General features: G+C 41.6%; 1 protein-coding gene across 1 annotated transcript; it reads left to right on the top strand.

The window, feature by feature from the left end:
- Positions 1-17: 17 nt before the first annotated feature.
- Positions 18-24,486, top strand: LOC108666211 (mucin-5AC). The gene is made up of 27 exons (XM_047882746.1): positions 18-56; positions 476-563; positions 1,347-1,483; positions 2,710-2,857; positions 3,985-4,290; positions 4,405-5,448; positions 5,663-5,869; positions 6,008-6,277; positions 6,404-6,616; positions 6,992-8,455; positions 8,649-8,867; positions 8,995-9,285; positions 9,480-9,698; positions 9,802-10,341; positions 10,891-11,109; positions 11,247-12,152; positions 12,273-12,488; positions 12,666-12,956; positions 13,649-14,311; positions 15,227-15,445; positions 15,889-16,200; positions 16,559-16,771; positions 17,092-18,198; positions 18,314-18,535; positions 18,848-20,423; positions 20,712-22,334; positions 22,484-24,486. Exons 1-27 carry the CDS (start codon positions 36-38, stop codon positions 22,587-22,589), a joined length of 12,840 nt encoding a protein of 4,279 aa, XP_047738702.1. The 5' UTR covers positions 18-35; the 3' UTR covers positions 22,590-24,486.
- The last annotated feature ends 1,157 nt before the right edge of the window (positions 24,487-25,643 follow it).

The raw sequence follows: 25,643 nt of genomic DNA, 5'->3' as shown, positions 1-25,643 counted from the left end.
ACTATATATATCTAAACTGTACATGCCACAACTCCATGCTAATGTGCTACTTGAAGGTACGGACAGCTATTTTTGTCTAAACTGTACGTTCCACAACTCCTTGCTAATATGCTACTTGAAGGTACGAGCTGCCAATTTTTATCGAAACTGTACGTACCATAACTCAAAGCTAATGTGCTACTTGAAAGTAAATACAGACTGTACGTTTATGACACAACTCCATGATCGTGTTCTACTTGTGTGCAAGGGCAGCAATTTCTTAATTGTTGTGAAAAATTCCTCGTTGTTTTCACATGAAAAAACTTCCGTTTTTAATTTCGTCCCGCCTCCAATATTTATGAAAAAAGCGCAGGCGCTCCTAAATTACGTGTGAAATTACTAAACGTAGATAATCGCTAAATTGTCGAACTCTTGTTTTGAAGTGAACAAAAACCTGTAGACCAGCAAAATAAGTTAATGTCTCTCTACATTCCAGGTGTGCCCCTTCAGCAAACCCATTGGTTTGGACTGCAAGATCGAGAAGAGTCCTGATCAGTGTTGTCCCGTCATCACTTGCCCTCAAGGTAATTCGGGGTTATTTTCCCACTGTATGCTCGGATTAAAAAAAATTATTATACAAGTTGGTGTCAATAGTGGAATCAGTTGAGTAAAATTTGAAGATTTCAGAACTTTCATACGTCAATTATTAGCGTGCAAATAAATGACTCCGTTTTACCAATAACTCTGTGCGTTAAATCGATCACAAATGCATCACACTGCCGGAAGTCAAACCCATCGAAATAAAAATTTGTAGCGTTCTTCCTAAAATCACTCAATAAAATTAACAATAAATAATGCATTTCACATTTTGTTAAACATACTATTTTCTAAGCAATTCTTAAATTATTTTCGTCTAAGTGAGGCTGTATCTACATTTTGAAATGCTTATGTACGGTACTGCACAATTATTAATATTTAATGCACAATCCATCTTAGTATACGTATGATATCATCTTTATTGACCATAAGTTAATTTCAATTATTTTCACCACTAAGATCTCGGTCATTCATAAAAGTTTCATGCATAGTCTTCACTCCTGTGTCACTGATGCAATATTTTTTTTAATTATCGGATTTACGTTAAGCACCTGGGGCCATACTTTCAAAACACGCTAAGTGAACGTAAGTACTTACGCTCTATTTTCTTGTCTATGATTGGTGGATTTTGCTCGAAAGGCCGTCAATGATTAGCTGATGAACTTACGATCTTTTAACTTTTTTTGAAAGTAAAGGCCCTGTTGACTACACAGTTTTCTTAATGCTTACTAACTAGCACAATAACGTGGATGTTTTAAACGTGTTCTCAGTGCCTGTCAACCTGCAAGTTATGCACATGACGACCTCCACGACATCAGCACCTGCCGTGATGCAGATGACCGGCATCGTGCCATACGTCGAGCACGGCTGCACCGTCGAGGAGGATTACTTTCCTGATGGCGCTCAGGTTAGAACTGAATAACTTTGAGGGTTGTTAAGCCATACCTGAAGGTACAATAGCTGAGGGTTGTTAAGCCATACCTGAGGGTACCATAGCTGAGGGTTGTTAGGACATACCTGAAGGTACTATAGCTGAGGGTTGTTAGGACATACCTGGAGATACTATAGCTGAGGGTTGTTAGGACATACCTGAAGGTACCATAGCTGAGGGTTGTTAGGACATACCTGGAGATACTATAGCTGAGGGTTGTTAGGACATACCTGAAGGTTGTTAGGACATACCTGAAGATACTACAGCTGAGGGTTGTTAGGACATACCTGAAGGTACCATAGCTAAAGAACTTATAGAAGTCTTACGAATTTCCTAATTGCAGCCATGAATCAAGATAACGCGTTACCAATAAGTTTTCCAAGGCGTTTTCCAAGTTTTCCAAGGCGTTTTTTCAAGTCATTTTGAAATAACTGTGCAAAATATTAAATCTCATGGTATGATTTATAAATAGAGCAAATTTTAATTGTCTTCGATTAACGAAGTTATTTAAATGAGAAGTATAATTTTTAGTGATACTCCGCTGACCGACTATAGTCTATGAATTTTCTCGAGATGAAGAAAACGATGGGTTCATCGCCATCATACTATGGTACAGTACCATATTTAGTTGATAAAAATATGCCTTGGAATATTTTCAATATTAATTGAAATTCATGTTTTCATCATGAAATTATTAAAATATCAAAATGGCTGAAGCCGTTAAAATTGTAATTCAGGGTGTACGTGCTTGATAAATTTAACATTTAGAATGCGATTGAGGTATTCAAATGCAATTTGGATTGTACACTGCATAGAGCTCGTTGGGTTTATAAATGTAGTTCGGTTGTACGAATTGTTAATGGCTCATGAAGTATTCAAATGTAGTTTGTGAGTTTACTGGGCTTTGGAGTTATACAAATCTAGTTCGGTTGTGTCGAGTGTACACCACAGGGCTTATTTGTCAGAATGTTATGCAAAATATTCGTGCTGCATGAGTGACGCTTTGATAGCCTTTTTCCGTTGTAAAATCACAAAATTGAAAACTTTGCAGACGCAATGAGGTCTGTTCAACTGCTTAGTGTTCATTTTGAAATGAAACGATTAATGAATCATTTTGATATAAATCATATGTTGTCATTATTTGGTATGATATAGTGTGCTATGATTGACGAAAAGAAATTACATGGAAATTACCTCGCCAGATGCCAGGAAATGTGTCCAAGCCATGTGAGCTGTGCTACTGCATCAGGAACCACACCGCGTGTATCATGCAGGAATGTATCCTGAAGGTTGAAGGATGCGTCCCTGTCTTCCAAGAAGGAATCTGCTGTCCTGTGAGATACCAATGTGGTGAGTATAGCACGATTGCACACTTACACAATGTACATACTCGGAAATCAAACTTCCTCTTTTTCTGACACCATTTCCTTGATCGGGTTAGTAGAAACCTCTGTAGAAATTACAAGCATCAAAGCTGCACTAGGCTGAAGATCGATGGAAATAGCACTCAATATATAAGTCGACAAAATAGAATATTTTAGTCCTGCAACTTCAATAATCGTCTTATCGGGAAGCCCGTCATTATTTATAATGAGAAGAACCAATATTTGTAACTCGTACGCTCCTAACAGAGGGTGATAAGCCTGTGTTCCCACGTATTGGCGGCCCTGAAATAAGTGACCCGTATGCCACTGTGGTGTATCAGCCAATTCTCAAGACGACAGCTGGCACCACAATTGTGGACGAAGCCACCACCGCCGTTCCTTTTGCTGGTACGACATCTCAAAGAGCCTCAGAAAATGTCTCACAAACTGACGACCCTGAGCTCCAATTTGTTACCGGCTCTGGAGCGAGGAGAAGTAAAGGTTCCAAGCGTTGTTCGTCAGCATGCTTCCAACCCATAAATACAAAACGACTTGCCAGTCTGCGTATTGAAATCAACTAAAACGCTTCGTCTGCATCCCTAATATTATTTATCCCATTGTTCCAGATCTCCTGCCTCCAACGTTTGCACTCCAGTAGACAACGCTTCATAGAATAATTGTGCATAGTTGTATTTTGAACCTAGTTCAGTCTCTAACCCATTAATGTGAACTCTACTAAATGAACGCCGAACCGCATGACCTAACCCTGTACCGAAAAGTATCCACTTAAACGATAATTACATGTTTTAGGAATGCATATGTATTGCGACCATTCATGTCATATTGCATGATATAAAACAGATTTTTATCCGTATTTGATAACTTACCATCGATGTTGTTTGATTACATCTACCTTTGCATGACCCGAATAAAACTTAATTATCAGTAAAATGTATCCCCCAAATAATTAACAAAACATACGTGTTTGAATTCTGCGTAATTTCACTAATTTGGAATACAAAAAAAGATCATTATATGGACACGAATATTACATAGGATGTCACAGTCACAATACTAGTTTCCATTCTGATTAATAACCGTTCCTGTGGGCAGCTCACGAAGAGGAAGACACTTTCCTCACGACCACGCAAGCATCTCCCCAAGTTAACGCTACCACTGGCCTCCCATTCTCCACTGTTATCCCTGGCTCGATCTCTGGTGCGTGCATACATCAAGGAGAAATCTATGCTGACGGAGCATTGATAGAAACAGATGATCCTTGTGAACACTGCTACTGCATGAAAGGAGACTTGGTGTGCGCTATTCATGAGTGTAAATCATCTCTGGACGAGGCCGATGAAGGTTGCTTGCCAAGACCTCCTCTACCTGGCCAGTGCTGTCCTCAGGGCTACACTTGTCGTGAGTATTGCCTCAATATAATTTACACCTTTAAAAATGAACACACTAGAAGTAATTGTGACATTTCAATCGTTCGTTACAGTGTAATCGTTCAATGTTAAATATTTTTTCCAGCTGATCAACTTGAAACGACTTCATTACAACCTGATGCAGCAGCTGGCACTGCCACAGTTACACCCGCTACAGAAGTGGAGGATGTAGACCCTAAAGAAGAGGAACATACCACGCCCTCAGCAGTAGTTTCACCCGTTTCAGATCTCTCAGAAACGTACAAGCCTATCACACATGACGATGGAATCATCGAGACTAGAATAACTGCAGGGAAACCTTTACTGACGGAACCAGCTGACGGAACTAAACCAGTTCACACTGTCACATTAGACATTGGCGATTCCGAGCTGGAATCAACGCAGTCTCCATTAACAACGCCTGCTGCAACCGAAATAGATGATGACCTGTTGATTAACTCGACAGTTGATGCAGGAAAGGAATCAGTCACGAAAACTCCGGAATACTTTGAACCAACAAGTGCATTTATAAACTCTACCGTTACTGTGAATGACTCGAGAGTTTCAACAACCCCTGAAACGTCACTAACTGAAAGCGTCACAGATTCTCCCATTTCACAGCCAGATGACAAGTTTGTAACTAGTGAGCAGCCATCCACAGAGTTTCCTGCTACAGAAAAACCAAAGCCATCCTCAACAGAAACAGCCACCGATTCTGGCATTCCTCTTGATACATCTGAAACAACTACACTTCCAGAAGAACATGAAACTACTACAACCGCAGTAGTAGTAACAAGTGTTATCACCTCTGACAGCCGCAATGAAACCAAAACCACTGAAAAACCTACTGAAGAATCCCACACAGAACCAGGTCCTGGGCTTCCAGAGGAAGAGAAAGAAATTGATGTTACTTCCCCACCCCCTATAGTGACGACTGAGGGAATACCAGGAGAAGGAGACTGCATGATGAACAGCATCACTTATTCTAACGGAGACGTCGTGCCGACATCTTCAGCTTGTGAGGAGAGCTGCACATGTCGCGACAGCATTGTGGTCTGTAAATTCAAGTCTTGCGAATCTCCTCCACCGTCTTTCCTCCGATGCGAACCTTCAGAAATTCCCGGAGAGTGTTGCCCTCGTTACGATTGCCGTAAGAAATATGCTTATAACAAATAAATTGTATAACATATGCATAAATATGTTTACAACAAAGAATCTCAATCATATTCAGTTATTCGACGAGCGTGTAATTTAATATTCAATTAACAAGAATAATTACATGTATTGCAAACGTTATTTTTGTCCAATCATACTAATTTGTTGATGTTTTACTGCATAAATGTAGTTAATTTTATCTCCAACAGCTGCATCAGTCAATAATAGGACCTGTGAGAAAGATGGGGTCACGTATCAAGACGGGAAGCTCGTACCGACCAGTAATCCTTGCGACGAATGTTTCTGTGTCGAGGGAAAGATTATTTGCGCCATCCGAGAGTGCTTACCTCCTGCAAAGGGATGCGTGCCAGTCTCCCAGTCAGACGACGGATGCTGCCCCACTGCATATGAATGTCGTGAGTTCTGGAACCTATAAGTGAAAAATTTGACAACACAAGTGAATAACTTTTACAAATTTTGTCACTAGACTATTTCATTTAGTAACTTGGATAAATGTCATCTGTGTAATGCATTACTTATTGTCCAATATTCAGCCTCCATCGCTCCTGGTGTCGCCGATCTCGTCATGGTGACGGAAAAACCCCAAGGTGTAAATGAAACGCTCAGCACAAGCTGCAAGCAAAATGGAAAAGAGTTCAGAGATGGCGATGCAGTTCCTACGTCAGATCTCTGTCAAGAATCCTGTCTGTGCAAAGATGGCGACTTACGGTGCATCAAAAAAGCGTGCCCGTCTCCACCACCGAGCTTCCGCAGATGTTTAAAAATTGAGGATTCAAAGGAATGCTGCCCGTCGTACGAGTGCCGTAAGTGAAAAAAATACTTTCCAACTGAATTAGGAATTTATGTTCTTACAAAGTAAGATTAATATTCTCAATAAATGTTAGCGTCATTAATGAGCTTCCTAATTCCTACGCTGTTTCGGTTGACAGCCCCCCCAGCTGTTGATGGAGGAGCATCATGTCGGTTTGGAGGTATCGATTACACCGACGGAGAGTTGGTTCCAAGCTTGAGCAATTGCGAAGAATGCTTCTGCCAAGATGGGGAAGTTATTTGTGCTGAACTTGAGTGTAGACCTCCTGGGCCAAACTGCATTCCTGCTCTAGTTGAGGAAGGCAGTTGCTGTCCTTCTTCGTATGATTGCAGTAAGTTGAAAAATGTTATCAATTTGATCCCATTAGTTTATTTTCGTGCTAATCGATCAGTTGTATCTGCCCCTCTTTCAAACTTGCAATAGTGATTTGTGCGTCATATTCCTCAAGATGTTCAGGCTGCAACAGCCCAATTTCAATCACATACTATCAGTTTCGTATTCTTAATTCTTATGCTTACGCCATTCAGTGTATAATTTCTACAAACTGTAGATTTCTAAAATGCTTGAAAGATTTTTGCTGTGAATGTTTTTGGTGGAAAATTAAAATAGAATTCATTCCTATCCGTCAAATAATTTCGATATTGCAATGAATTCAGCAAGATCGAATTATTACAAAAAAAAAACATCTTTGAATTTTATTTTTCAGGTGAGCAGACCCCAGAGTTGACCTTTACTTCACCTGAATTTTCCGTTGACACTGTTGAAGATACTCCAGTCATTTCAACTGTGTCCGGAGACTTCAAAAATACTTCTGATGGTACAACCATTGGGATCGATGCAGGAAGTGAAGTTCCCGACTCCAAAGACTCATCTGACGGAGTGACAGTATCGCAACCCAACGCTACATCGTCAGTTCAGACCTCCACTACTCCGAAAAAAACTGTTGACTCCCATATGCAAGCAGACACAACGGCCACGGAAGTTTCTTCAGTGCAAGATTACACAGAGGCTTCAGTTTTTACTTACAATGATACGAAAACAACTGTGTTCACTAAAGCACAAACTTCAACCGAAGTACCATCATCAGAAACTGTGCAGGCTGAAACACAAACGACCTCGTATGCTCATACAACACCGCCAAGCCTTACTCCGGAGACTGACATTAGATCATCAGCAGTAACTGGTACAGGGGAGACTATGGAAAGTGAATCAGCTACAATTGATGGTATCGAAAATGCAACTACTTTGTCACCTTTAGCAACAGAGACAGGTACAGCCGCGCAGCCGTTCGTATCGAAAATCACTACTACAACTGCCTCATCAATAACAGAAACCAAGTTTAACGCTACTCCTAGTGGAACAGGGGATGAAGTTACTACCGTTGGAATTTCGCTTGTAACTGAAACTCCAAGCGTTGTAGCAAATTTAAGTGACACAAAGTACTCAACGCCCGATATTATAATCGATAGTCAGAACGATACCATTCCAGAGTTGATTACCGAAAGTTCTTTGGTCGATGATATATCTAGCACCTCGGCTAATGATCTCTCTAAGACTCCATCTGGACAAACAGAATTTTCCACAGTGATGAGACTGACTCCTTCAGAGACTCCAGAGGGCTTCGTAGTTGTCGATCATTCAACTACAGTGATGCCAATAGAAAACCTGGCTGATCATGAATCAACTTCAACCGTGAAGAATACTAGTACAGGCAGCACAACCAAATTTACAGAATTAGATTATAAAAGTACCACTGCCATCCCAGAAGGCATCGAGAAAGGTGTTGTGTCCACAGTTAGCATATCAGAAGACGGTACATTTGAATATGGCGACAGCACTACACTCAACCCAATCCATGCGTATGAGGCCTCGAGCTCTACGACTCCCTTAACTGAACTGGAGAAGGAATCGGACATTATTGAATCTACTTCCATTGAGCCGACAACTGAACGATTCACAGACGTATGTGTTGTGGACGGAAGGACGTATTCAGACGGAGAAACAATTCAGACAAATAAATATGGTGGCTGGGATAGCTGTCACAAAAGTTGTGTATGTAAAAAATCTGTTGTCGAATGTACTCTTCTCGCCTGTCCTCCGGCTCCTCCCTCTGCATTGCGCTGCAAACCTGTAGAAGACCCAGGTCAATGTTGTCCTTCCTATGATTGTGGTAAGTGGGTCAAAACTACTGGAAAATAATTTTTACGTTCTTAAGTGTATATTAAATAGTAAATTTAATTTGCGGAATAATGAACAAATGGTATCAATGGTACTGTTTTCACAAGTATCTCTATAATTTGAGATTGCCCAAGGAATGCGGCTCATTTCTTTATGTCAAGTCAGCGTAAATTGTCTTGTTTCAGAGGAAATAAATCCTGGTGGAGATCCGGCTTTAACATGCAATCAAGAAGGACAGATTTTCAAGAACGGACAATATGTGCCTAGCGCCTTCGAGTGCGTTGACTGCTATTGCATTGATGCAGTAGTAACCTGCGCCAAGGTTGTCTGTCAAATTCCTGCTGGCAACTGCACACCATCAACAGTTCTTCCCGGCGAATGCTGTCCTAGCGAATATAGTTGCCGTAAGTACATTTATCACTTAAGAAACAGAACTTGACGACTTCTTCTGAAATCGCATCTGATATTAATTGAAATTGCAATGCCATCATGATGAGCGATCTTCTGACCGCGTTTTTTAATCTATTCAAGGTGAACCCGAAGCGCAAATCACAGAGTCCGCTTTAACTACTCAAAAAGAACAAGAATCAACTACTGCCTCGACGCCAAGTCTCGAAGAACAGAGCCGATCTTGCGTTCGAGATGGGACTATGTATCTACACGGTCAATCAATGCCAGTGGCTAACGCATGTCAGGAAAGCTGCAAGTGCCACAACGGGACGGCGCAGTGCAAGCTGCGTGCCTGCCCTCCTTCTCCACCGTCCTTCCTGCGCTGCGTTCCACATGAAAAACCTGATCAGTGCTGTCCCAGCTATGAATGTCGTGAGTATTACGTCGGATTAGAAAATATAAATTTATTACCTTTTCTGTTAGATGGGTGATCTTCATAGTACTTTCATGAGACATCAAACCCTTTTGTTATCATATGTCGACGTTGGAACCTATTTAATTACTTTGCCTCAATAGGTTCATTTCTTCATTTCATATCAACATTGACAAGAAACTTGAATTTTCAGCAAGCGGCACTGCGAATGAAACCTTGGTCACAAAATGTATGAACAATGGAATCGAATATCAAAACGGAGAGCTCGTGCCGAGCTTCGATCATTGTTCGGACTGCTACTGCATTGACGGCAACGTCACGTGCGCTGCTCTAGAGTGTCAGCCACCAGCTCCAAACTGCACTCCTAACGAAGTCCCTGAAGGCCATTGTTGTCCAACCGAATACGATTGCAGTGAGTCTACAGTCTAGTACTTTTGTATTCTTTTGTAAGTTTATGTTCGAAGCGAAAATTTCCATGCGAATTTCCATATAGATTAATTAAAAACTCTTTACAGGTGAATCTTCACCAACTTTCGGTATTGAAACCGACTCCACTCCTGATTTGACATTCTCTGCTGTGGATGAGACTGTAGATGGAGTTACAACAACTACTCCAGATATAACCGTAACCTCAGAGGAGACTTCAGTGACTACCGAAGACTTCAGTGAGGCTGTCACAGTTGGAGATGGAACGGAACAAACTGAAGCTGATGGTGAAATATCTACCACGTCCCAATCGACCGTAGTCCCAGAAATTATCGAAACTGAGACATTGCTGCCCGATGAACAAGTGGTGGGATCTACGATGGAGCCTGTCACTGAGAGTGAAGAATCTGCAGCAACCCAAGCTCTGGAGGAAGGCTCATGCGTTAAAAATAATACTGTTTATCTCAACGGTTCAGAGGTGCCAGCTCTAGCAGCGTGTGAAGAGAGTTGTCTTTGTTCGGAAGGGGCTATTCTGTGTGAAATGCAGGCCTGTCCGCCCGCTCCTCCTGCGTTCTTAAGATGTTCGCCCATTCAGCAGCCTGAGCAATGCTGCCCCTCGTACGACTGTCGTGAGTATTTTAGTCTTACTCGTGCATTGTTTTATGTGTTTGTGCTTGTGAAATGCGAAAATTTGAAAAACCAGTGCATAATTCTTAGAATTGATTGAGGTACTCCGATTATTGGATTAATTTTCTACATATTTTGACATTTTTATCTGCAAACAAAGAAATTAGAAGAAATCATAATAATACATTGAGAATACACCGGCGAAAAAATATTTTTCAGCATTTAAAAATCATTTGGTTCATGAATATACATTTGTAAAGTCTATCTTTTGCGACGAGTTCTTGAGTTGAGTCGCATAAATGCCTGAAAACCATTCTGTACGTGAAATTCTCAATTATTCAAAGAAACTTCCTACGGATGATCCTAAGTTTATCATCGCCGAGTATATATGCACGTATATATGCAGCGACTGACAAATTAAAACCGTAAACAGTTGCAGAAATGTGTATTTGATCGGAACGGGAATGCGCCGCAAAATACTTAGCCAACACGACGGTATTCTGATCATATGATCACTGCCCATATCTTCATTTATTTTCTCTCGTGTACAGCTGAAGTTAAACCTGATCCTTCGACTACTCCGAGTTGTGTGGTCAACGGAACGGGTTACGTGGACGGTGAATACGTACCAGGCCCCAGTTACTGCACCGACTGCTACTGTATAGCGGGAGAATACATCTGCGCCACACTTGACTGCGAGGCTCCTGGTGAAAACTGCCTGCCCGTTGAAATTCCTGAAGGCAGCTGCTGTCCAACGCGTTATACATGTGGTAAGTTCCATCTTTTTCTCATTCAAAACTTTTCAATGAAAATATAGTCTGTTTTACTTTCTTCCATAATCAATTATTTTGCCATTTTATAATTAATTAACACTATTCTAATATTTGTATCATCGTATTCTTTTCAGCCGACTCTGCACTTTCATCGCCTTTGCCCGAAGATTTCACTTTCCCCGTAGATAAAATATCTACCCGGTTTACTGATGTCGACAGACCAGAAACTGAAGTTACTCAACCAGAATCCGACACAAGAGAAACGGTTAAGGATACAATAACTGCTGTCACGATAGAAACGGATGAGTTAACAACAGTAAGGACTCTTCTCCCAAACGGAACAATGGTCACTAGTGGAGAAGTAAGTTCCACCGCTTCGACCAAACCTACCCCAGCCGTTGGCGACAGCACAGGCATCTCGCACACTAGTGAACCGGAAACATATGGATCGGTAGCTGATTCCGAAGTCGCTGACGACAGAGTAACGGTTACGGAAGTAACAGAAAAACATACCACTGTCGAAGAAGAAACTGAGAGCACACCTGAAGTTGAAACTTCTACTGCAACATCTCCTTCGAAACTTCCTGATGTAACAGAAAGGCCTGAGGAGGGGGATGAAACATCGGAACATATACCATCCGCCGTTACTCAGACAAGCGTTGTGGACCAGGTTGACTCGGAATCTACCAGCACCCCAGGCTATGGTGAAGTTACCGAACAATTTCCGGATGATTCAACCGACCATACAGATGAAAGCGTGGGGATTTACAATGAAACAACTACCACTTTGGAAGAAATTTACATTACAACCCCAGCATTTGGCGTAACTGAATCCCCATCGATGGGCAGAGAATGCACTGTAGATGGAATTGTTTACTCAGACGGATCATCAGTTCCAGTCCTAAACTCATGTCAAGAGGAATGTCAGTGCCGAAATGGAACGTTGCAATGTGATCAAATAGCTTGCCCCCCTGCGCCCCCTGCATTTTTCAGATGCACGCAAGTTCAAACTGAAAGCTGTTGCCCATCTTACGATTGCGGTAAGTGATCTTCTGCAAAAAGTTAAACTTGATATATCACGAGTTGCATGTTACCCTAAATTGACAAACTATCCACTAGACTCTTATATCATCTAATAATTTGATATCATTATCTTCCAGCTTTGCCAGCAAGCAACGCTTCGGCCCAGGGATGCAATGTGAATGGAACTACTTTCAGTGATGGCCAATATATTCCCAGTGGGACCATCTGCAAGGATTGCTACTGCATTGACAATGAAGTCGTTTGTGCCACTATTGACTGCCCTATTCCCGGCCCCAACTGCTACGCGTTGCGTCAGAGTGAATACGGATGTTGTCCCGAAAAATACCGCTGCGGTGAGTTACCAGTGGATTATAACTTTAGTGAGTGTTATTTATCTGAAGAAGATCCAGCCAAATATTATGGAGGCAAGTCTAAAGATATACAGCGAAACTTATACTAGTGCCACAGTTCTTCCTCAAAAAGTGGTATTGGTTGCAACATAAAGCTTATATATTAACTTGTCGCTTCAGATTCTGCAGAAATTGTGACGGAAGCAACTGCGACATCGCCACCATTAGATTCAATGGATGCTAACACTCGGGCAACTGGATTGACCGAAGAAATTGATGACGTTCCGACCACGTTCTCACCCAGCGTCGGCTGCATCGTGCGAGGCATCTTGTACTTGGACGGCGACGCAGTGCCGGACAAAAATCCGTGCAATCTCTGCCACTGCTCAGGAAGCAGAGTCGTGTGCTCTCCCAGACAAAATTGCTCACAAGAAATTAAACCAGATGCTGATTCTAGCATTATTGAACATGGTAAGTTGTAATAAAAATTAAGTTTACACATTGATTTACAGGTCTTTCTCTGCCTGATATCGTAAATTCTGGCGTATAAAAGTGGCTCGAATTGGGATATTTTGTTTGATTATTATTATCACTTGATTCTTTAAATCGTAAGTTTATCAGGAATATAAAGGCCAAAACTGCCAAAAAAATTCACTATTTCTTTTGAAAGTAAACGTTTCGGCGTAACACTCCATCGCCAGTTCAAAAAGCCAAGCTGGTCCAGCTCCCCTAACTTGAATTACTCGACAGCGCCGTAATCGTTATATTGCGCTTGCTTCCCTTACTTAATCTAAATGGCAGTGCATGATAGCTTCTGGCGAACATTTTTGAATAAATTAATTACAGTTCAAGCAAACTTCAGTACTGCGTCGCATTTGGAGCGTAGTGTCACATTAATTGAAAAATAATTAATGCAATTTACAAATGAAAATACTAACTAGATTCTAAAATTCAAGACGATAAAATTATTTGAGTCAAACTTCTATAGAACACTCATTGTGAGAGTTTGAACTGATATTAATTCTTGAATAGAAATGTTACCTGATGATGAAATTTTTCATTTTGTTTTCATGTTAAAAGCAATCAGTTTTATTGATTTATTGCTACTACGATAACGCAATGAAAATAACCGGTTTATCATGCCGTATCACTTATGGTCTCAGACGATGGCACACCAACGCTGTTGGTGCCGTCAACGGAGCTCGAGGTAAAATTCACTCACCAGCCCGCCGACGAAACCGAGGATGTCGTCGCTACGCGTCAACAAACCGAAACGACCGATGTCGATATTGTTGAAGGTTCCATCACAACTGTGCGTCCAAGTGTCGCAGTTGATGCTACCACGGAAATAACTGTGGAGACAGAAAGTCCTTATGTACCGGTAACCGAATCAGTTACAGGAGACAGTATCGAGACATCGACTGTTTTTGAAGAAGATGCTGTAACTTCAGCGCCAGATGATGAGACAAACACAACTGTGTCATCTTTACCAGATACGGAACCAACAGTCGCAACGGAATCTTCAGGCGGATACGATGAAACTACCAGTGAAGTGACCGAGCCTACTGATGCAGTGACAGATTTCACTTCAGAAGACACCACCGATATTCCAGTGACCACATCTGCCACTGACGCTCCGGCGTGCTATTACAACGGCATTGAGTATACGAACGGATCCAGCGTCCCTCCAAACAAATGTCAGGACAATTGCATCTGCATCAACGGAGAAGTTTCGTGCCAACAAGCCGCCTGTCCACCCGCTCCTCCTGCCTTCCTAAGATGCGTCGTTTCAGAGAGGGATGCTTGCTGTCCATCGTACCAATGCCGTGAGAAATTTTTGAGTTTATGACCATTACTAAAACTTTATCTCATGAACAGAATTGTCTTATAGTACCTAAAATATTTTCAACTTTCGGAAGCTGATAAATTTCTGAAGAAATTAAGATTTGCAGTAGATTTAATCGTTAAAAAAATAAGCGATATGCTATGGAAATCTAATTTGAATGCATTTACCTAGACTGGCTTTGAACTCGAGAAACTAAACCGAACATCATTTCTTACGAAGTATTCCCAGCCTGGATCAACATTCTACTATAATCGATTATTTTCAGTGATTTTTTACTAAAACCCGTTGTCCGACTTAAGTTTTTCATTGACTATAAATTCCATGATCAGTTAGTTGATTTTTTTAATTGCACTTCTAAGAGGTGGTTCAGCTCATTATTACAGTGACAGTTTATTATTCAGTTCAATGATCGCATTCGCCTTAATCGGCTTTTAGTCACGCTATTAGGTTATGAACCTCTATAAATTAGTAATGGAAATAAAGTTCGCAATCGCCTCAATAGTGCAAGATTAGAGCAGAGAAGTGCCCAGATCGATTCAACAGATGCACTTGCTTTGTTGTTCTACGGGAAACATGATTTGGTATTTTATACAAGTTTGTATTTCAGTTGTCAATTTACAAATGCGGAAATTATATTTGTTCTGTCAGTGCCGCCTGTGAACCCACAGTGTCAAGAAGGTTGTGGATTGAAGACTGAAATTTTGCGTGACCCCGGCATTTTAAACAATAGTTTTTAGAGCACAAGCGAATTATCGAAATACTATTTTGCATAACTGATCTATGTTTTTTTTTTTTTGTTTCTTCTTTCGTTCGTGCACGTTTAACAGCTTGAAAACATTTCAACTGCTTTTGAATTTCGTATGAAAGGGTTCCTAGCGTTGAATCTACCTTGCAGCTAATGAAACCGAAACGACAACCGTTGGCCCCACCTGCATAAAGGAAGGGCAGTCCTACTCTGAAGGCGACCACGTCCCAAGCCCCGACGTTTGTTCCGACTGCTTCTGTGTCGACGGCAGGATTGTATGCGCCACGCTGGAATGCGAGGCGCCAGGTCCTCGCTGCACTCCTGCTCCTGTACCAGAAGGAGTCTGCTGCCCCGAGTCTTATGACTGCAGTGAGCTCATTTCTAGACTACATTATTTGAACAAAATTGTTTGCGTTGAGCGAACAAAGAAACGATGCTGCTACAGTGCTCGTCCACACAGCTAACATTAAATTGAAATACGAAGAGATGATTCGTACCAGTACTCGAGATTTATAATTGTTGTCGAATTTTTTATTGTTGCAAAAAAATCAGATTCAAATCATTTCGCATGTATTTCAATTTATTAAAAAAACATTTATCGATTGATGACTCTAGGAGTGCACAACATTCAAAACTTCAGGGTGTGTACTTTTGTTCTCGTATTAAGGCACGTAATGAAAATTCCATGAAAGAATTTTTCACCAACAAATATTCTCACTTTACTTCGCAGTTGAAGAAATTCAGGAAATTGGAACATGAAAATTTCATAAAATAATTTTGTTCATTTCGAATATTCTCACTTTAATTCACAGTTGAAGAAATTCAGGAAAGTGGAACAACTTTGCCACCGTCAGCAACAGATGCGACGGAAACAGCCGAACCTCTGGACTCAACCACCGCGTCACCTCCTAGCAGCGACGCAGTTAACGTCTGCGTCGTGGGAGGAGTCCAATTCGGTGACGGCGAAGATGTGCCTGTCGAAAATTCCTGCCAGGAGTCATGTTCGTGTTCCTCTGGAGACTTGCTGTGTGTTCTTCGCAAGTGTCCAGACAAGCCTCCTTCATTCTTGCGATGTGCTGCAGTTCGCAACAGTACAGACCAATGTTGTCCGACTTACGAATGTCGTGAGTATGCGTTCGGTATGGAACTTTATTTTATTTTTTCAACATTTTCCTTAGCAGCAAAGCAATTGTTCAAACTGAAAAATCAACAAAGGCTCGTGAAATAGACCAGATTTTGGCCTGTCAACTTAATCCAGTAGCTTAAATACACAGGAGGCGAACTTGATCGAAAGTCAAGTTCGAAAATTCATTTTATATCATTGCTCCCAAATTGCCAGTCAAACCATAAATTTGAAATAGAAAAAAAGCATTTGCCTAAGTGTATTTTTTTACTATTGATTCAAATTAACGTTAATCATCATTCCTAAAAGCATCATCCATTAGAACCGTGCAATCTAGCATTCACTTCTTCATGTTACAGCGCCAGCCACCAACATCGATGCCTCTTCATGTAAGCGAGATGGCATTACCTACGCTGACGGCGATTACGTGAACAGCACCAACGTCTGCACCGACTGCTACTGCGTACAAGGGGAGATCGTGTGCGCGACGCTCGAGTGTGAAGCTCCCAGCGCCAGATGCATTCCAATGCCAGCAACCATCGAAGAATGCTGCCCTGCTTCTTACCTCTGCCGTAAGGAGTCATGGCATAAATGTAATACGATCTTGGGAGCAAAGCTGAGGCATAAATACATTGAATCTAATACTGCAACGATATTTATGTAATTCTTGCGAAGAAAACTTACAAAGCGTTTTCAATAACTAACACCCTTTGCAGATATCATAAACAATTGAGCTACAGAAGTACATTATTTTTAGAATTTTCTCACGACATGAATAAACAATTCGATATTATAACAAATTATTTATTAAAATTTTACATGGATAGTAGATTCTTCTACCTTTAATCAAAGTTATACTAAAATAAGTAATTTATGAATACTTCATTTTCAGCTGGTGAAGGTTCAAGCGAAACAAGCACGGAGTCGGCTACTACAATTTCGCCCGAAGAGACGTCAACTGTGGCTGAAACGAGTGAGAGTGAGCACTCATCAACTGAAAGCTCGGTTGGATCTATAAGTGAGGTAACAGAAGCTATTTCTGAATCGGTCACCTCTACTCCTGAAGAGGGAACAGATCAAGTCATAACCGAAACCGAGGTATCAGCCAGTATCAGCCCATCAACTGAAAGCTCGGTTGGATATACGAATGAGGTTACAGACGTGCCTTCAGAATTGATCACTGTGACTCCTGAAGAGGTAACAGATGAAGCTGTCACCGATGTATCACCTAGTACGTTGGCTTCGGATATTGGCGAAGGTGACACTACACCAGCCACTGCTGAAGAGTCGACGTCAGAAAAGCCCGTGGAAGGAGAAATTTCATCTGGTCCCATCAGTGATGATCCAAGTCATACTTTTCCCGAAATAAAGAGCACTGAATTCACCGACACCACAACTGCTTCCTCGTCTGAAGAAGCTCAAACAACTCAGTCAAGCGTCGACATTGACTCGACCGCTTCAACTGATTCTCCAATTAAGGAATCCGAAACAACACCGTCAAGCGTTGACATTGACTCGACGGCTTCTACAGATTCCCCAATTAAAGAAACCAAACCTACCCAGTCGAGCGTCGCCATTGACTCTACTACTTCTGCTTCAACAGACGACATTGAAGCTCCCCAAACGACTGAACCATCTCATGTGGCAGGAACTGAAGCGACTACCGTGAAAAGTACAAGTATTGCTGGTGAAGTAGACGAAACAATGTCCGAGTTTGAAACCTCGACATCAATTTCTACAGATGAATCTACAGAAATTGCCACTACCGCTTCCCCACACACTGATAACTTTGAAGAACTAACTTGCCTTGTAAATGAAACGGTTTACCAGGATGGCGCTTCTCTACCTGCTCTTGGCCCCTGTCAGCACAGTTGCAAGTGCGCGAACGGCACCGTTAAATGCGACCGTCAATCGTGTCCTCCTGTCCCTCCTCAGTTCCTCCGATGCTCCCCTGTACCCGTCTATGGAGATGATCAATGTTGCCCAATTTACAGTTGCCGTAAGTATTCTAACCTTTAAACACAAGCAAAAACAACAATTACGTTAAGAAGTATTTGAATAAAATACATGTTAATCCATAAAATTGAGATGATTTAATAAATAATTTTTTGCAGCTCCGTCCCCTGGTACGGACAGTGTTGGCGAGGCAAGTTGCGTCAAGGACGGACAAGAGTTCCTGGACGGCGAACACGTGCCCAGCCCCACCATCTGCACCGACTGCTACTGCGTCGACGGCGTCATCGTGTGCGCGGAGATTGACTGCGGCGTCCCAGGTCCCAACTGTTCCCCAGTTTACCAAGCCGAAGAAGCCTGCTGCCCGTCAACATATGAATGTCGTGAGTGCACGTCGCTCTGCTTCCATAGGCATCTAGATTATAGTATTTCATGCAAAGATGATGTCAGCAGTGCAGATATTTACCGCCCTGGTATAGAATTTATTACTAGATAACCAAATCGTGCTGCACGAAAGCCGCTCAAGTTCTCAGGCGATATGAAGGAGCCTGGGTTTCATTGATAGAGTAATCAAATTATCGATAAATTAAGGTATTCGTTAAGAGTAATTGTAAGTCATAAAATTATCTAGGCGGAGATCCTATGATTATTATAAAATTAGGATGCTAAAAATGTATTTATTTCCTGACTTGCAGAAGAATCGACTCCAGCATATCCACAGTTGGCCATCACTACGGACGATGCTTCCGACAAGAAGGATGTAACTTACGCGGAGCCAGAATTAACCGATGTGGAAATCGATGAACCCGCAGCCATTACGTCAGTTACTGAAATCGGCTCGCGGAACATAACAACAGTAGCTCCACTTTCCACGGGCTTCGGCGAGCATGAAAAGACTAAACCAGAATTGGTTACCGAGCCTGGCGTTCATAGACCACTAACTACGGATTCCATTGGCAAAACAACTGTCAGCGAGGACGATTACGTAACAGTAACTTCTGATTACACTGGTCCCAGCAATGTTTCAACACTGGCTCCTGTAGCAGGCCAAGAATTCGATGCAATGACTACTACTATTAAATCGGCTGTGGAATCGGTAACAGAATTAATAACTTTTTCAAACCAGAAGCCGACGCCTCTGACGGAATCGGCAACCAGTCCTGTACGTGCAACGACTTTGTCTTCAGTGGATTCTTCAACCGACGAACCTCCAAAAATAACTGAAGTTGAAAGAATTTCTACTAGAATTACTGTACCTGTAATTGAAGACGACACAAACAGAGAGACGGAGCTGCCTGGAAACGATACACGCACCAGACCTGAAACTACAAAACTCCCGACTTCTACTGACGAGTACGGAAAGGGGGTGACAGATTTGCCATCAACCACTGACTATTCAACTTCACGACCCCAAATGACTGCAGTAACTGAGGGAACTGATGACGTCACTGATGCTGACAAAGAAAAACCCTATCATAAACCTGAATTCTCTGTTCCTGATGACGTTCAGGGTGACGTTACAACTGCCGGAGAGGAATCTCATGGCGAGTTCACTGAATCTCCCTTAGGGTTAGTGACTGGTGTAAGCACAACTACCAAGAAACCTGAAAAAACGAGTACGTCTAGCCAGTCAAAAGCCCCAATTGACTCGGTTACTGAAGGAAGTTCACGTGAAACAGAGATTGTTACCGAGTCTGGAGCAAATGTAACATTCGTGGTTGATACGAGCCCCGTCACAGCTATTCCCAAACCTTTCAATGCCACTACCGTCTCCGAAGCATCCATTAGTTCGGACACAGATAGCAAAGTTACAGTCACTGACAAACCAGAAGAATTTCCGAACACAACTACGTCTTTTACGCCAATTAGTTCGAGCACAGTGACGAGCACAATTTCTGAAGAACCAGGAACTGGTTTTGAAACGAGAGAAACCAGCACAACACCGAACGAAATGGTAGTAACCACAACAGAAATCAGCCGTGTTGAAACTAATGTAACAAAAACGGAAGACGTTTCTACCCGAATCACACATGTAGAATATGATTCATCAACACTCAAACCCTCTCCGACCGAAACATCCGATCGGAATACAACAGAAATTCCTAAATTACCAACCACATTAAGCGAAGGAAACGTGAGCAAATTGCCATCTGATGCACATACTCTGGAGGATAGTAATGTTACATTAGCCCCTGTAACGACAACTTTGGCGAACAATGTTTCTGTCGACATTGAGCTAGAGCCAGAAAGAATCATTGACAAAATAACAACATTGGCGACTGAATCAGAAACGGAAGACGTTTCTACCCGAATCACACATGTAGAATATGATTCATCAACACTCAAACCCTCTCCGACAGAAACATCCGATCGGAATACAACAGAAATTCCAAAATTACCAACCACATTAAGCGAAGGAAACGTGAGCAAATTGCCAGCTGATGCACATACTCTGGAGGATAGTAATGTTACATTAGCCCCTGTAACGACAACTTTGGCGAACAATGTTTCTGTCGACATTGAGCTAGAGCCAGAAAGAATCATTGACAAAATAACAACATTGGCAACTGAATCAGAAACTCTAACTAGAACCAAAAGCCCGATCGAAAGTCAAACGGAAACTCCCGCGCAGAGCAGTGATACACCATCAAACGTTACTGCGATGTCAACAGGAAACGGATATCAAAGTACTGTTTCTAAGCCTGTTGATTATGAAGGTAAGCTCACAACTGAAGCTTACCCTGGCGAGCCAACAAAAACGTCAACTAAAACAATTGCCACAACAGAAGCATTGGACGACGTTTCAACCCTCGATGAACAAGAGTTTGTTAAAGCCAACATTTCTACGCCTACTACTGAGCAAGAAACTTACGCCACAGAGAAGACATCGGCAGTTCCGAGTGTAATATCTTCTGCATCGTCAACGGACGCACCATTCCCAAACGTATCAAGTTTTGTTGAAACTTCATCTCCACTCGTCACTGAAAGTCCAAAAGATTCGTCGGAAATTACTACGCTACCTTCTCTTCCAAAGCATAATCATACGGAGAAAACGCCAACCGTTGAAGATTTGGTAAGCATTACCGACGATGAGCCGACACTAAGCGTGGTCGCAGAAGACGGCGCAGTTGCTACTGCGCTTGATTCTACGACAGAGTCAATTGTCAACGTTTCGAACTTGATCGACAAAATACCCGAGAAGACTACCGTTGCGCCTGTCAACTCATCAACAAGCGTATTACCCAAGGAAGATGCAAAAACAACCGCGAGTGATGTGCAAGTTGGAACGGAAATTTCTAGCGGATTGTTTACCTCTGTTCCTTCGCTATCAACGGAATCCCCTGAAAAAATGGAAGTCACTGATAACTTCGTCTCTACTAGGATCACTTCGCCAAAAGAACCAATTTATACGCAAGTGCCGATCGAGACAGATTCTCTGCCTCATTCTAATGAAACAGGAGCTGACGAAACAAGAACTACTACTAAGTTAATTCCCACTGGAAATTTCAGTGTCACCGAAGTTGGTGGCATCATTGACTTCTCAACCACCACTGAAGTAACAACGGACAAAACGACAACGAAGACGAATGCAAGTACCACAAGTAGTTCTACTCGTCCAACGACAGATAGTGCAGATGACAGGACAACGATCAAGGTTTCTGACGTGACAGAGATCGCAAGTGTGAGTTCCCCTCCACCTTTGTATCAGACTCCTCGACCCGGCACGGCTGTTACTGGGTACACTTCTGCTGTCCCACCGTTCCCTGGTGGTTTGCTCTCATCATCCAGCACCACGTGGAAACCAAGTACGACTACCGATTTCATTTTGGGCCCAGGAGCGTGTATGTTTGACGGGAAAGTATACGTGTCTGCTCAACAAATACTGAGAGATGATCCATGCGATTTTTGCTTCTGCTTCAGAGGAGATATCATTTGTCTGCAACAATCTTGCCCTCCGCCAGTTCCTGGTTGCTTTGAAGAACCAATTCCTGGTTTTTGTTGCCCTCGCTATGAATGCCCTCTCACAAAAGCTGTCGTTAATGTCACCACGACCACAACTCCGCTACCCACGTACCCACCTTTGCAAAGATCTGAAGAAATTGTGATGTGTGAAATCGGAGACCGTTACTATCACACTGGAGAAATTGTAGAAGAAGCTTCTGGACCATGCCTGGAATGCAGGCAAGTAATCTTAAACTAATGAACCACTCTCCTTTACCCTGCTATGGTACTGATCCATTTACTCAATAGTATCTTGTCGATTTGTCAAGAATCTGCCAATTTGAAACTTTTCTTGCCGTCAAGTTTATTTTTGATCTCGTTTGTTTCAGGTGCGGCAATGACGGAATGATGGAATGCGACCCCAAAGATTGTCCTGCTTCCCCAATGCTCGGTAAAATATTCACTAAAGGCAGAGATTACAAGAACGAGAGTTGAACCCAACACCAAGGATCTAGGCATTAAAATGATCTGGTCTTTTTTATTTTCTACGTCGAAAATTCCAGCTACTGCTGCGCGTTTAAATTCAATCATTTTAGGAAATTTTTGCTCGCTTGTGATCATAGAATACACTACAGGGTGTTTGTTAAGTAGTGATTTTATGAAGAAAATATTTTAAATTGTAATAGTCTTGAATAGAGCTTTCACTTACGGAAGAATTATTGAGCGACGAGGATTTCAACGTCAACAGGTTGATGAGATATATCTCTGTTCGGAATAATTGTTCCTTACATCTTAATTACAAGTGAGATAGAAACGTTTACAACGTTTGAGATAAATTTGATATCATATAATTCAATTGTGCCCCAGCTTAGTATGGCAAGCTATATCTTGAAGTTACCAATTCTAGCCCAGGTATCAAGGAGAAGGTGACCGATACATCAAGTTTCGGGCTCTAGCAAGCCACGCAAATCGAACGGAAAGATAATCGTCAAACTAGATTTTTGAATGGTCGCTAATTTGAACGAAGACAATGGCATAAAGCATGAAACTTAGACGAGAAGTCCACCATTGCCCATGACAAGGTCTCAATAATCTCTACTCAATAAATACCCTGTATTTAGGCAGTGTGCTTTCCAATTATTTAGGCTCATCTTCTGCCGGTGATATGGGTAATGTTTCTAGGATTAAGTTGTTGGTAGTATCCCATGCGAGGTAAACGAAAAGATCGAGACACTCGAAGTGCCAAATCTAGTAGGACACCAGGAATTGTCTGATAATCCACCCTTGTTTCTAGACTGGTACAATTGATACTGTTATCTGATGTGAGACTAGAGGATCAATCCCACCTTTTGAGTGCTACAATTAAGAAGTGATGTCATCCCAGTGGTGTGGTGAACCAGCAACTTACCGTGACAACACGATGCCCTTTGTCGCTACCTGCTAAGGACAAATATTGGCTACAACCCTTATGGTCTTGTTTCCACTCTATTTAGTAACGTTTTGGGCATTTCATGAACTTTGGGCGTTATAATTTGTTCTCATTGCAGTGCTAGCAATAATAAGGCATTATTGTCCCAGTGCCATCAATTATAATTTATACAACGTAGAATTTAGATCCTAAATTAATTTAGGAAGTCCCTGCATTAATATCATGGTGAAACTATTGGAAGCATGGAAGGCTTCATTCCTTCATATCACAGCAAACCTTATAAGTAGAAGTGTCAGGAGCACGGGAAATTTGCAATATGGTATTGGCTGCATCTGCGTAGTGTCATGTGATGCGGTCACGTCAGTGTCCTGCAGCAACCAGCCATCTTCCGCATGGCATCATTTAGCATCATAAGGTTTTACCTTTAGTCTGTATGATTAATATGCTTCAACTGAGTTGGCCTGCGGCGCAGATTGTAGATGAAGTGTAGTTTCTAACGTTCAATTCGCCACTCTCGATTTAAACTGAAACGTTTTCTCCACATAATGTCTCGTAATTCTTCTTTATTTTAGAGATCATTCACATTATATTCGCCTTTACTTTCAGAAGCTTGAAGAAAGTACAAAATTTAAATCGATATAAATCTCTGTTGAACAACATTGGGACATTAGTATTTTAGTGCACAGTCGTTGACTGAAGAATAACCCTCTCAACTATGCTTGCTTAGCTTCGTTCTTCACACTTCAACTGCGCGGGAACTTCATTGTTACTTGGCATTGAGCGGTTCATACAGTATTGTACCAGTATTCGTAGTTTAGTTCGTATAGACAGTAACTATTTATTATCTAGCAATAAATTGTGAAGCTTGTGACGCACAAGTAGCTTGTACAGCTCATACTCCGAACACCCAATTATCATGCAAGCTTTTTAACTGTAAAAATGTGAATAAAGTTTTTTACTTTTTGAAACCTTACTGTCCTTGATAATATAGAACGAACCCGTCTGAAATTATAGACCGCTTACAACCCCGTTTGAGTCCTATAAACGAGGCTCATCAGCCCTCATTTGTTCAATTTTGCCGTACTCAAACTGCTTAAGAATTCTTTGTCATAGTTTCTTGAATGCATCAAGCCGAAATAATTACTGCAAGACTAACTATTGCACTGGATAAGAAATTATCCTTAAAGTACAGTAATTGTGCCACTGTTATACAGGATATCATTGCAAATCTCCAGCGATCGAGACTGTCACCGGAAGCCATCTACATGCGAGATACTAGTTGTCAGTGCAGGGCCCAATCTCTCTGCAAGATACTAATTATATTGTGCAAATTGTTGTGCGATATCTAAAACATTCCGTTTTAATTACTTTCATGCCTCTTAATGACACCAATTCATTTCTTGGATGTTGTAGTCAATCTACATAGGGGCCTTGGCTCTGGTGTGAATGACTAACTAGGAACCCGTTTGAGCCTTGAAGCGAAGGGGGCGCATGCCAGAGGCTAGCTTTGCCTAACTTTACACTTATTTCATATTCCTTTCCATAAGTAAGAACGCTAGAGTGCATTACAGCCAATGAAGATAAGTGTTCAAAGCCATAGCGCCGGATGTTCACAGCCACAAAATAAGCTTGCCAAAGTGGCTCAGTGGTTAAAGTGCAGGGGCCGGATTATCAAAGCATCGCTAAGTACACGTAGCGACTTACGTGTGGCGTAAGTGCTGATATGAAGAAGTAACTCTAGCAGTGGTATTATCAGAACATTTGCGCGGGAAGCTACGTACAAGAAGCCGTACGTAGCTCTACGCCTGCTCGGAGGTGTCGTAAGTGGAGTTACGTAGACGTTTTGAGTGTGCCGAAGCAATATAAAACTATTGATTTACTTGCAACACTGTGAATTGTGATAGAATTTTGTCAATAATTCAACATAGGCATAATATGTGATCGTGCTAAACGGTGTTTTTTGAGAAAAATTTTAAATTAAGTTATGCCTGCTAATTTCTTTTCCTTTTGTGCTATAATTTGCAAGCAAATCTTGATATTCGTATCTAAGAGTTTTATGATCATTCACTAAAATAATATCTTCATGACTTTTTGATTCAAAACTAAGTGGAGTTTGACAA

Source organism: Hyalella azteca, unplaced genomic scaffold, assembly GCF_000764305.2.
Source record: "Hyalella azteca isolate HAZT.00-mixed unplaced genomic scaffold, Hazt_2.0.2 contig11229, whole genome shotgun sequence".
NCBI lineage: Eukaryota > Metazoa > Arthropoda > Malacostraca > Amphipoda > Hyalellidae > Hyalella > Hyalella azteca.
The sequence above is the reverse complement of the archived record's forward strand: the minus strand, read 5'-3'. Positions and strand labels throughout refer to the sequence as shown.

What these genes read in the sequence shown, in the direction of transcription:
- LOC108666211 (XM_047882746.1), top strand. Translation starts at nt 36, where the DNA reads ATGCTAATGTGCTACTTGAAG. An exon ending in CTGCCCCTCGTACGACTGTC is followed by an intron (nt 10,342 to 10,890) that starts GTGAGTATTTTA and finishes TCTCGTGTACAG; the next exon opens with CTGAAGTTAAACCTGATCCT. An exon ending in TTGCCCATCTTACGATTGCG is followed by an intron (nt 12,153 to 12,272) that starts GTAAGTGATCTT and finishes ATTATCTTCCAG; the next exon opens with CTTTGCCAGCAAGCAACGCT.